The 13,733-nt window shown below is 34.4% G+C and overlaps 1 protein-coding gene across 4 annotated transcripts; it reads left to right on the top strand.

The window, feature by feature from the left end:
• The first annotated feature begins 2,176 nt into the window (after positions 1 to 2,176).
• On the top strand, positions 2,177 to 13,491 carry LOC142335120 (protein TBATA-like). Of its 4 annotated transcripts, none has more exons than XM_075383479.1 (7): positions 2,177 to 2,270; positions 2,819 to 3,123; positions 7,601 to 7,819; positions 9,171 to 9,293; positions 9,552 to 9,709; positions 12,858 to 12,939; positions 13,275 to 13,491. In XM_075383479.1, exons 2-7 carry the CDS (start codon positions 2,886 to 2,888, stop codon positions 13,346 to 13,348), a joined length of 894 nt encoding a protein of 297 aa, XP_075239594.1. In that variant the 5' UTR covers positions 2,177 to 2,270; positions 2,819 to 2,885; the 3' UTR covers positions 13,349 to 13,491. The 4 variants fall into 4 exon arrangements, with proteins under 4 accessions (XP_075239594.1, XP_075239593.1, XP_075239592.1 ...); XM_075383478.1 differs by having other exon boundaries at positions 2,180 to 2,287; positions 2,810 to 3,123; XM_075383477.1 differs by having other exon boundaries at positions 2,182 to 2,287.
• The last annotated feature ends 242 nt before the right edge of the window (positions 13,492 to 13,733 follow it).

The raw sequence follows: 13,733 nt of genomic DNA, 5'->3' as shown, positions 1-13,733 counted from the left end.
AGGAGACTACGCAATTACTATTGAAAGCACTCCACTCATAATTGGTACTTAAAAACCTGCTTGACGCTATAAAGTACTCAAACATCCCTATGAAATGTTTCATGTAGTCTCTAAATGTCTGCTAGATTCTCCTATACAATAATAGCTTGCGAAAGACGAAAATTATAGACTCTTTTTTTATATTAAGCATTTGTAGCGTTTCATTTTATATTCACCCAGAATGTATGGCAACATTAGTCTGGATTTGCCCTACATCCCTGTTTGCTAAACTAGTCAGGGTAAAACCAAGAAAACTTACTGATGTTTTCCATTCTTGCCTTAGCGTTTTTTTGCCAAACATTTTTCGCCCAAAGTTAAAAAATGTCAGCGATGGGCTAAATAATTATCAAATATGGTACATTTTACATGTGCTTTGTTTATTCATTCTGACGTGAAGACATTTGTTAGCAACTTTGGACTACTTTATAGCGTAAAACGGATTTTGAATTACCGCATTAGTTGTGGCCTAAAATTCCATGCCCGGCCAAACCCTTTGAAAGATCGTGCTTTTTCATCGTAAAATAAGTTAGAATACATGAAAATTAAAGTTCCAGACAATTGTTAGTATTGTGCAGTATCTTTTCATCAATAGTGCTTTTGATAGAGCCAGCCAACAGCAGTGGGAAGTTTCTAACTAAAAACCCAAAAACCGCTCGAATTTGCACAAATATTCGAAACATTGACAATGATTGCTGTAACTTTTTTTAATTTTTCAAAAAAATAGACCATGATATATAAAAATGTTAAAGACAGATTGTCTAATTGATATAGCTGAATTAGATGAAATTAGAGATACTAGTGTGGAAATACATTATATCAGACGTGAAACATCTATCGTATCAGATTTGCATTTAGTTTTGCAAAGCTTCGACTAATAACTGAAGGTATACCCTGATATAATAGAGCACAGCTTTCAATATGACATCTGCAATTAAGAAATGGAACAGTGGCGCCAATTTAAAGGCAGAACGTGGGTCTTCGTCATTGGGATTCATTAAGGTAATTTTGTCCTGAAAAATCTGCTAACACGCTATGCTTTTGTTTTTGAGCTCTGGTTATAGCGAGATAAAACTCCATTAGAAACCACTTGTATTTTTGTTGATCCGACAAAAATACGAGGTCTTGTTGCTTTTTCTTTACCTCTTGAGCTCTTATACTGTTTTTTTTTGGCTCACGCTAGTTGATTGTTGAGACCCCGATACATTCAAAACTCAGTTCTTCCCAATAGTTGACACACTTGAAAAGGGAGAGCATGTGTATACAATATTGTTTGCTGTTTAATTTTTTTAAGCTATCCTATTTCAACTTTCTATTTTTTCTCTGTGATTTGACATGGTATATCCTGCTTGAATGTAGCTAAACAATTAAGTTAGTATCCTCACAAATGACTAAATCTCTATATGGGTAATTTTCACCAACAACACTAACGTCAGTTTCACTAAAGCTGTATATTCAATATTGCTTCTCTTAAATTTACTCAAATTTGAGATCTATGTAATGTAAAAAATACCAAAAACAAATTAGCAGCCGACTTATCATAAAGCTGAATGATTCTACAGTGCTTCAATTTTACATTAAATTCTGTTGTTCTACACTTTACAAAATATTTCAAATCTTTTTACTTCCAACCCGGGGATAGGATATTAAGCAAAAACTCGATTCGGCGAACAAATACTTGGCAAAAACTTTACACGAACGCTTTGTGGTCATTAGGCGACTACCAATTAATATACGATATTGGCTTAGGAAACACGAAAACGATAGCAACTTTTTTAATATTGAGAATCTGACATTTGATGTTCCATTTTTATTGCATTTCTTGATTCTATAATTCTTTCGTGAAATCAAACATTTTTTGTGCATCCGAAACAAGTTTTTCGATCAATACAATTTTAAAAAAGCATAATGGGAAAATCATTGAAAAAGATTAAATGTCTACGTTTTGAAGGAAACATCAAAAATGGCTATGTGTTTCACTCAATGCAATATTTATCGGCAAAAGCGTATCAAACTTACCATTATACAAATATATAGATTTATTTTAAGACTCTACCATATTGTACAAAATTTGAATGTCCTTTCAAATTTGAACTAGCAGCTGCAGTTTGCTATTTAATTGCCTGTAGACAAACTATCTTTTTCTTCTTTTATCAGCTATTAAAAGAGTGCAGTTGTTTCTTGTTGTGTTTATGAAGTAAAACAGCGAATATACGCACGCACACACAAAACACGTGCTTTAGACCTTTTTGTTTGTGACCAGACACTTGAAATTGGTAGTATAAATTTTTGAGCCTGTTTATTTTAGTAACCCCACCCACGGTATTTGAAATTGATGTAGAATATTTCGTGATTGCAAGAGCTCTGTCGTAGGTTGCATCTAAATTTTTCAACTGTAATTTTAGCTGTAATTCAAGTATTTTTTCGAAAATAGCTATTTTTTTATCGTGATAAAAAAGTTTATTTTGGAAAAATTACTTGTTCACCTTTGGCTTGATTTCAAAAAAATATAATTTAACTACTGATTTAATTCTAAAAAGGTGTCACTTTTGGTTGATCGCACGATAATCCTACTCAAGCATAGAATTGCAAAATCATGACTTTTTAATTACAGACACTATTTACTCCAAATTAAAAAAAACTGTAAAAAATTGGCGAAATTCATTGCAAGCGCGCTGTTGATGGCAATAAAGCCTTTTTTCTCTCTGAAAAAAGAACAGCTCCACAAATCCTTAACTTTTAAAAATTAATTTTGAGTCTGATCACTTGAAAGTGTTACAAGGGCATAAATTGCAAACTGAATTATTCAAAATAATTCCCAAAAAATTGTCGAATCATTGGAAGTAGTTATGAGTGACAATCTAGCCGATCTGGATTACCCAAACAAACCTCTGGTCGTGATTGGTCCAGACGGAAGGACCGTGAACAGACGCTTCAGTGCCCAGACCCATTATGATCAGATATATAACCATGATGTCGTAGCAGCAGATCCGAAGCCGGTGTCTGGGTCGTTTTCACCTGTGCTTAATTACAGCCAGTTCCTAACCAGACATGCACCACACCCTTTCAGAGTCAGACATATGAAAGGTGAGACAACTTAATTGCATCGAGTAAAAAACTTGCTTTAGTTATAAATCGTGACAAGGCGGCTCGGTAATGTGCGATCGCACATAAGGTTCCGACCCGGCTCATCCACAATTTTGGCATAATTGTCTACCAAATGAGGAACACATAGAAAAACACAAAAAAATCAAATATTTTTCAAAAAAAAACTGTTGTATGAACGAAGAGATAGTCTCAAAGCAAATAACTCAGTGGAGTAAAAAATGGTGCATTAGATTGATGAGATATGCCGATATTAAGAAAGCTAGCGATGACGAACGGCAAAATCAAACAACAACAACAAACATTAATTACATCAAAAAATTTTTGTCCGTTTTAAAATACAAAACTTAATAACAAAGTCAAAATAGCGTCAGATAAAACTGAAAATAAACAAAAAAACTTGTAATTCACCAGAAAAAGATGGTTATTCACCAGTTCATAATAAAGCTTGATAACAAGTAGACAAAAAAGAACAGAATTCAAAGTTAGAAAATTCGCTGATTTTTAAAAAAAAAAACAATTAATTTCAAAGTAATGAAAACCATTAGCAATCAACTAAAATATCCCATAGTCTTACAATTACCAATGCTTCTATAGAAGGGAATTAAGAACTCTTGGTATTAAATTTTTTATGCAGTTACAAAAAGAACAACAAACAGACAACAAACTAAAAATCAATTAAAACTTGCCAGAAAATGCTTTGGAAGTGGTAAAGCCATACTTTGGCCCCCAAAATATATTCGATTGCACCTTCTTCGAACACCGATACTGTATTATCTGGCCCCTCATTAATAAAAATAAGCAACAATCAGACAAAAAAAATGCAAAATTAATTAATACTTGTTTTCTTTCGAAAAAAATATATTTCCAAAGACATTAATTACAATAAGAAAAAGTTGAATAGGTTCGTCCATTCTTCCAAAGGAAGCCTTTGAGACCTGCAATTATCCGAAATATGTCTTACGTCCACAAAAAGAACGTCAAATATGACAAACATCAAAAATTCATTTACTTTTTTTTGTGAAAAACCCGTGTGGAAGCCGGTCAAGTCATAACGAATTCTCTTAAAACATTAGTTATTGTGACACCAATCACTTTTGACACCTTCCCTTGAAATGTATTATGTGACCTCTCATTAATGAAACTAGGTAACAATTAGACCAAAAAGAAAAAAAGCAAGATTATGTAAAACTTGTTTTTATCGAAAAAAATTTATTTCCAAAGACATGAAAGCCATTAATTACAAAAAGAAAATATTGAAAAGGCTCGTTTATTCCTCCAAAGGAAGTCCTCGAGACCTGCAATTAACCAGAACATGTCTTACGTCTACAGAAAGAACGTCAAATATGACAAAAATCAAAAATTAATTTACTTTTTTTGTGAAAAACCAGTGTCGAAGCCAGTAAATTCATAACGAATTCTTGAAAAACAACTGATTTTGTGACACCAATCCCTTTTGACACCTTCCTTTGACAAAAAATGTCATCTTAAACCTTTAATTAACGAGACCAGGTAACAAACAGACAATAAAAGGAACAAAATTGCGGAACTGAAATATATTTTTTTCTTTTTGGAAAACAATTGTTTTCAAAGTCACGAAAGCCATCATCTATCTTCTAATATCAAAAAGTCGGCTCATCTACTCTTCCGGGAAAAGCAAATCGGACCGGTTCATTGTAGAGGAAATTATATACGACTAAAAAGGCAAAGTAAAAACGACACTTAAAGACAAAATTAAAAAATTCAATGAAATTCTTCGAGAAAGCATTGTCGAAGCGGTATGAGAACCACAATCTATATCTTTAAGGATTTAAATAATATCAATTGTGCGTTATTTTGAACGCGAAAAATGTGATATATGAACTGACAATAACGTGATAATTTGACAAAATTAGAAAACATGAAAAATGGGCAAACACCAAAAAATTTAAAAAAAGTTTGTGAAATCTAGTAGTATCAAAGCCAGACCACCATAACTTAAGGCGTAAAATCGCAAAAAAGATTAAATGTGAATTTAGCAGAAAGAAGGAGCACTCTTTGATTGCTGACACTAAGCTACAAGTTGACCAAAGTAAGAAAAAAATGGAGGCAAAGTTCAATAAGCCATTTTTATTTAAAACTCAAATATTTTAAAAGTCAAAACGCCCATAAGCTCTCAAGCAATCAACTAGATAAATTAGTTGCTTGCTAATTAGGAAGCCAATAGGACCTATCACTAGTGAGCTTTGATTTGAAGTGTTCTGTTATTTAATTAATATAAAAAATTTAAATCGAATTTTTTTATATAAAAACCGACTGATGACAATCCGATTTATTTTTGGATTGTAACGGTCCAAGATTGGTACAGAACCATTCCTGCTAGTGTTGATTGTCCATTAGGAATATTTAATTTTTGGAATGTCATTGATATAGATATTTTGTTTGTGAAAAAATCAAAAGTAAAAGCTGCGTTTTTGATAATCAACGAATAAAGTTAGCAAAAAACGGCAAAGTTTTATTTACAGAGCACTCTCAACGGAAGTTGAAGTAGAATTAGCCCTCTTTTTAGTCTACAAAGATTGTGTTAGTGGTGTTTGGGTGTGCACTTCCTGCAAATTTAATCAGAGTGGGCTAAAAAACTTATTCCGTGCTGTTTTTGATGAAAAAGTCTGAATTTTCTGAAATTTTTAGTCGGAATTTGTGACAAAAAAATTCAATGAAAATAGCCGACAAGGTATTTTGTCTGTAAAGGTAAAATCAACAACATTTTCATGAAAAATTTTATTAAATTTGATCAAAATTGGCGAAATTTTAGTCAAAAATTCCGAAAAAAGGTGAATGAAATCAACGGAATTCACTCTATTTTCTCGGAAGGTTAAACCTCGATATCTCCCTGTCAAAAACCAAAATCAAAAAAATCTTTTTATTTCCATATTCTACACTGGACAAGCTTTCTAATGATACCAGTCTCAACTCTCTACGATGAATATATCGATCGGCCAAAATTGACTGAACAAAAAAAAACCCAGTTGAGTATATAGTTCCTCCCCCCCTCAAGAGGGGTCGGAACAATAATCGATTTTGGTCAAACAGATCTATTGTGCAATAGAATAGGAAATTGTTGCTTTTCATCCGTGAACAAAAATTTATTGTTTTCATTAACATATCTGAGCAAACTACCTCTTTTTGTTTATTGCATTTTATAGTTTCTCTTGCCCGATTAGCCGTGGGCCCAGCCATTGTAATTAATACTTTTTAAAATCAAACCAGCAAAATATCATTTATGGATAAATATAATCTACCGCAGAGAATAAAGAAACAGTTCTTAGAATAGAACTCATAGTTCTATTCCAGGAACTGTTTCCTGGACCCCATCCCCGATAGATTATTGCCCCTATGATGGTACAATGGTGTGTATTAATTGTAATGAATAGTATGTATTTTATTAGGCTGTGCAAAACATCATTAGAATAAAGGGATCTTTTCCGTTTGTGCCCCCCCCCCCCCCCCCCCCCCCCCCAGTACGTTATGCGCCCCCCAGTTACAGAGCACGTGCCATTACATAGTAAATTACTATGTAAAAATATTGCACGTGCGTCTGGGGGGTGCAAATAATATGCGCCCACTAAGCTGGGGGGGGGGCACAAACGGAAAAGATCCGAGTAAAGACACGCATTATTTTGTTCAAACATGGCAATTATGAAAAAAAAAATGTATTTCTGCACGTGGAAAAACAACAGTTCAGTATTCTATTGTGGGATAGAGGAGCTCAGAATCAGTGATCATTATTATTTGAATGCAAATCCGAAAAACACCCCACAATCTGAAGTTCAAAATATCTGTCGTGCACACAAATATGCTCATTTCAATTGACTTCATGCAATCTTCCGACCAAAATGGTCAAAAGAAATAGGTGCAATAATTTGACATTAAATACTGGGATCTATTCTGTTTCGGCTTCCCCAGCTTAGTGGGCATAAACCTTTTATGACCCCCAGGCGCACGTGCTATTTTCTTACATAGTAATTTGCTATATAACAACATATAAATTGTAACTGGGGGACATAAAAAAAACACTGGGGGGGGGGGGGGGGGGGGGCGAAACAGAATAGATCCAAATACTGATTGAAAGCTAAGTTTTGGACAAAAAATATTGGCAAAAAATTAAAACTCTTGAAACCGACACCTGTGGCCTTTTCGATTAAATGCTCAGGTTACTCAAATTGCGATTAAACTAATTGTAAATGATGATAGAATAGATCCCTAAAATATTAAAAATCTCGGATCATTTCCGTTTGTGCCCCCCGACCCCCCAGCTTAGCGGGTGCATATTATTTGCACCCCTCAGACGCACGTGGCATATTTTTACATAATGATTTACTGTGTAATGAAACGTGCTCTGTAACTGAGGGGCACATAACATACTGGGGGGGGGGGTACAAACGGAAAAGATCCAAAATGTCAATGTATGCTGTACCAGGTTTGTTGGACAACCCAATTTGCAACGTGAATGATGAGATACCACAGGGTCAACAGCTAAGCAAGTACCAGAGGAGTATCTCGACCCCAGAGAGGGCGAAAGACTACTTCAATGGGAGGAGTGGCATCTCCCAGATGGACGTGGCCATTAGACTGAAGAAGCCACAGGAAATTATGGTCCCACCCACTGAGAGGGGATCGATGAGGCTTAATATGCCAGGTAGGGTTTCGAAGAATATCGTTTCTTCAACTTGATGCCTGCTAAATAGCGGAATAATGATGCGGTATAATTTGCCTTAGAATTTTCGATGAAATTCCAAGGTTCAATCAATGGTAGCAACACTTAAGATATAAACCAGAAATCACTTGTTCGTGATTCGTTTACACATTAAGTTAAACCCCACAATACACATTGAACCAATATTCGGACGTATATAACACATTATTATTGGAGACTATTTGAATCTGATGTCACTTTAGAATATGCGAAAAAGGTTCTACATAGCTAAGAACCACTCAATGTCAGCAAAATTTTCAAAGCAAAATAAAATTGTGGATATGTGTTGAAAATCTTTCGATATTGTTGGAGTTGAGTTTGCGGAGCATGCGTAAGAGGGGAAAACAGAAGCACAAAAACTGAGAGGGAAAATGTTTTCTTTTAGTTGTTCACATTTCATCCATTTCATGTTGTCATAGCAACTGTTTAGTCATAGTATTGGTCAAAGTTTTAATTATAGTGATATTTACGGTAATAGTCACGTGATAAGAAGAAAAAGGGGAATAAAACACATTATAGAGAGAACTCATCTAAAGCAGTCGGAGTAAAAGGTCTTCTTCCTATAACTCAAAAAATATTTCAAAATCTAAATTGTCTTGAGCAGTAAATAAAGTTTTACTTTGTCCTGTACTTTGAATATTCTTGAGCTGTAATTTGTTACAGTGTCTTTTATTGAACATTTTTCTTGAGCATTAAATTATTTGTTGCTGCGTCCTGTCTCTACTATTTATTTGAGCTGCATTTCAACTGTTACAATCCTAGCTTCTGGTATTTCAATTCGTGGGAACAAAAGGTGAAACCTAACTTAAATTCAATTTTAAAAATTTTTGCATAAACGGATCTTATACATATATCCTTGTCTTCGATTTGTTTATCTATCGAATTGAATTGGTATACATAAAGAGATCCCGTGGTGTGATCGGTAGCCAACCCAATCCAATTTGATACTAAAAAAACTAATCTTAGTCAATAGTCAAAACTGAAATTGTAATTCAACGGTAAGAATTCTACAGAAATACACTTAGCTTCTTAATGCTGAACAAACGGGATTTTGCATTTTTAACTTCTCAGTTGAGTTAACTGAATATCAAAAAGGCAACGGTAATCGACGACAAAGTAGATATACAGTACACAAAAGTTAAAGGCAATAAAGTAATATCTTTCGGACAAATTTGAAACAAATTTTGGCTGCTATATAAAAGTAAAATGATTTTTTAGCTGTTAATTGTTTTATTTGTTTTTTGAGTAGGAAAATCGGAACAATGTTTCCAACGCTTGCAATTGATTTGCTTAGATCACTCTGGTTGGCACAGTGAGCTGACGAAATTGACACAAAGGTCACTGCCAAGTGAAGAAGAATACCAACTACAACAAAAACAACAGACAAGAAGAGCTTCAAACTACCCTCGACGAACAGGTGCCGACAAAAATTTTTCAGAGTTTCTCCAGTACTCAGGTTTCCTTTAACACTTTATTGTTTCTTTGTGATCTTAGATTGCAGGGGATACACTGTGACCCCAACAACATGGCTTGAAGAAATCATACTCTCATTAATAATAATATTAATATTCAACCCGGAGAATTTTTTCAACGTTTTTTTCGTGCTACGCTTGATATATTCGGTTTCTCGCTGTTCTTAAAACAGATTATAATCGTATGGTTGTTCTGGTTAAAGGTAGATTGAATGAGACACCTATGAGGAATACGAAACATGGAGTCGGATCTAGGAATCAGTCACGCGCCAGCAGCACACACAGCCAAAATAACAACATCTCAGCCAGTTTGGGATTAATTGACAGCAGAAAAGAGTTCGGAATGGAAAGTGAGGCATTGGTAGGTTTTAGATTTTTATCATTACAAAACTTTCCCCAGACGAACTCCAACGGTTATCTTGTAAGATCTTGCAAGATTCTTGCAAATAACGTTTATCTTGCAAGATCTTGCAAGACTCTTGCAAACAACGTTTATCTTGCAAGAATCTTGCAAGATCTTGCAAGACAACCGTCACAAAAATTTAATAGTTTTAAATTTGAAAACAATCAGAAACGTTGATTTAACGTTTTGTGTAGCGATAAAACAACGTTTTTACTGATTGAATATGTACATGGCGAAAAAAGCCTTTTCATTGATTCCGGTCACATTAATCATAAATAGTGTTCAAATACCATGAAAAATAAATCAAAAATAGTGCGTTGAGTTAGACCATACACGTAAGGGAGGCAGCAAAGTTGATAATACGTTTTGCATAGCGATAAAATAAGGTTTTTTGTTGATTAAATGTGTACATGTCGAAAATCGTAAATTGTCAATTTTGTCAGCCTTCCGATCCATTTAAAAAGTGTTCTATAGCAGAACGGCACTCCTACTGAGGGTAACACACAGTTAAAATTCGAAAATTTGGGTCAAAAAATTTTTTGCCTTAAACCAAGTTTTCTCTCGGGCCTAAACAGAAAGTTTCATATGTACTTTACCGGTGATAACGTATTTGAAACACCGGTTTCAAAAAAAAATTAATGAATAGTTGTTTTTTGACTTATATTGCCTACACTTTTTCCGGAGCTTCTTGCAAGACGGTTATCTTGCAAGAGTCTTACAAGATGGACAGTAATCTTTCAAGACTCTTGCAAATCGAACGCTTATCTTGTAAGATCTTGCAAGAATCTTGCAAGATCTTGCAAGATAACCGTCCGATTTGATTTTGACTGGGGTTGTTTTACGATCATCCGGGTTTATTGCAGACTGCTTGAAATTGTCTCTAAGTCTCTTCGAGAAGTTTTAGGTCGTCTTTTATTCCCCACCACCAAGATGGGCTGGTATTAATTGTATCATCAGTTCCAGTTGGTTTTTTCAGACGATTTGTCGGCATTTTTAGCGTTTTCTGGACTATTTTTGACTATTTCTCTGATATATTTTTTTAGCGTTTTCTGGACCTTTTTTTGACTATTTCTCGGATATTTTACTATTAAGTCAAGTATTATTAGCCTGTTTGGGACCTTTTTTTTGATCATTTCCAAAACGTGTCAAGTCTTGGTCAATACTTGACTCAAAACGTGCTGAGTATAAAAAATGACATGACCAAAGCTCTGAAAAATTGCTGAACAGAGACTTGTACTTGACTGATTCAGTATTGATTAAGACTTTACGTTACAGAATTTCCTTGATCACTGAAAATGTAGTTTCCGCGACTTGATAGCAACATTTTATTCACTCCGATATACTAAATTTCGGTCCGATATACTAGATTTTCAATTGTTTTTGTAAATTGAATTCTATGACAATGATTAATTTTTCAATTTAAAAGCTTTTGCCCATAAAGCAAAGCCCTTTACAAATAGACCAACTGGTCCCATTCGTCTAGTATACATATATTGTGCAAGCTACAGCTCTTTTCAATTTTTTTGTGCAATAACAGGTTTGTGGGCTATGGAAAGTGGCAACAAAGCGTTCACATCGAACTTGACAACATAGAAATCACAACATAGTTTGAGAGAAGCGTTTAAGATAGCATTTATTGTCAAATGATGGTGTTGATTAAAAAATGATTATGTAACGTATTCAGGCATGTGTTTACGCCCGATGTCGTTAAATTTTTCCGAAAGATGGATCTCCGATGTCCGGTTAATTACCGACATTTAAGAAACTTTTAATGCTCAAAAACAATGGTACAAACTGCATGCAGATATGAAAATTATTCTAGCTCTTTTGAAATGTAAGACAATTATTTGAAGAAACTTAATTTTGAAATCTGACGTTTTAACAATTGTTGGTTGCTTACACAAGGGGCAAATAGGTTATCTTTGGGGGAAAAGGGCAGCAAAGGAACGGTCGAATAAAGAATTGTTTACTTTGTACATTTGAAGTCTCTGTTTAAACTTAACAAATGTTTTCTAGAACTAATTTTGCTTAACATTTTGCATATTATAAGCTTAGTCAGCTGTTTGCACCAAAAAGGTGCCTTCTACCATAGAAAATTTGCAATGGTCGCTCACGAAAAAATTCGAATAATCAATTGTTCTTTTGAAAAACTTTTTGTTTGATATGCATAACAGTTAGTCTCATCAATCTGTTTTTAGCGCACTTAATTTATGCTGAGAGACAGCTGATTCAAATACCATTATAGTTTTTTTACATTTAATGATTGCTTATTTGCCTACTAACATTTGAAAATAAAACAGTGACATTTTGTCCATTAAAAACGAAGATTCGATTGCCAAATAGTTAAAAAACTTTACTAACTAGTTGACTTCAAAACTGTATGCTAAATTCAAGACATTAAACTTAAACACCAGATTAAATTATTCCGCAATACAACTGCGAAGCCGGTGATCCCATCTCTAATCCACTCTTTAACAAATGTGAGCAAGCAAATTTTTCTTCAGTTATTCTTGACCTTTGACTTTTACAACCCTAGTTCGAGAAGACCAAACAAAAACTACGCAAGAAATGTTGGGTATGTTCGGGTTTCCACGTAAGAAATCGTCGGTAAGTTCGGTTTTCAACGTAAGGAAGATTTGGTATTGCTGATTTTTAATTTAGGAAAGTTTCCGTATCGTCGTTTTTTTTTCAACGCAAGGAAGATTTGGTATCGTCATTTTCCAAACGCAAGAGAGATTCGGCATCGTCGTTTTTTATACGTAAGAAAGCATTGGTACCGTCGCTTTTTACCTTAGTCTAGATCTGGAGGTATTAAAAGCCTTAAGTGGTTTTTTCAGCTTCCATATTTTTAAATGCAGATAAGGATAAGTACGTAGCAAATTGATTCTACATAACTTTATATTCAAAATATTTTCTTTCCAAGTGCTATCTAGACCTTTCCGTTCAGTATACAAACGCAGTATCTAAAAATAACACGCCGTTTTTCCAGTTACTGACCATCAATAGCGATCCAAAATAAAGAAACATTTTGTCCTGGTTTAAAAAATTTAATTTTTGCAGAGATTTGAGAACCACAGATGAAAAATTAGATTTATGATTTATTTAGGTGATGGAGCTTTTGAGTCAGCTGCTGGGCACTGAATCTGTCACAGCCGTCCAAACATGGCTTTGTAACGCTACTGACCAAGGTAAGGGCTTCCACATTGTGCCTTCAGCCAAAGTGATCTGCTCATTTTGACTTGAAAGAGCACAGAAATTTGGACACTAGGCTCAACGAAGTGAGATTAGAGGTCATTTTGTCAGGGATAGCTTTGAGCACTTGATTAAATGGTTGGTTTTGAGCCCATCAATAATTTTGAAACCGCAGTCTTTGATCAGAGGTACCACAACCTACGCTAGCGGTCTGCAACTTGGGTTAACCAACAACAGAATTCAGTTTACTCTGATTTAGAAATTTTTCCGTTTACTTCTGATTTAGATCTCTTTCCGTTTACTTCTAATTTAGAAACCCGTTCTGTTTCAGAAAAGTCAGCTGTAGCTGAGAGAGTGAGACAAGTAGTCGAACAAGAGATTGATAGACGCAGTGGAAGACCTTAAAACATTATGCCACTCAAATTTGACTAGTGACATTCAGAATCCGAATCATTTTATTCAAAAAAGATGCTCACAGCATTATTTAACTAACAGTTGATATAATTTTGGATTTTATCAGTATGTCAGCATTGCTTACGTCACCATCATGTTATTAATTGCTCTCGTAGAGAAGCAATTATTGTAAACGTGTGTGTCTTTTTTATGCCAAATTTTCGCTTGACCATTTTGACTTTCCGAGTGGTTTTTGCGCTCTTCACTTTTTGTGTTTCGCGTCATCTAAAATTCTCTCTCTTTCACTTTTTCAAGCAGCTGACCTCAATTGGCGGCAATTTATTACTAAAAGTCAAATGAAAAGTTCGCCAAAATTGGTACCATTTTTCACTTTAAA

Source organism: Convolutriloba macropyga, chromosome 2 (genome assembly GCF_964194025.1).
Source record: "Convolutriloba macropyga chromosome 2, txConMacr16.3, whole genome shotgun sequence".
NCBI lineage: Eukaryota > Metazoa > Xenacoelomorpha > Acoela > Convolutidae > Convolutriloba > Convolutriloba macropyga.
This window is presented reverse-complemented; position numbering and strand designations above follow the sequence as displayed.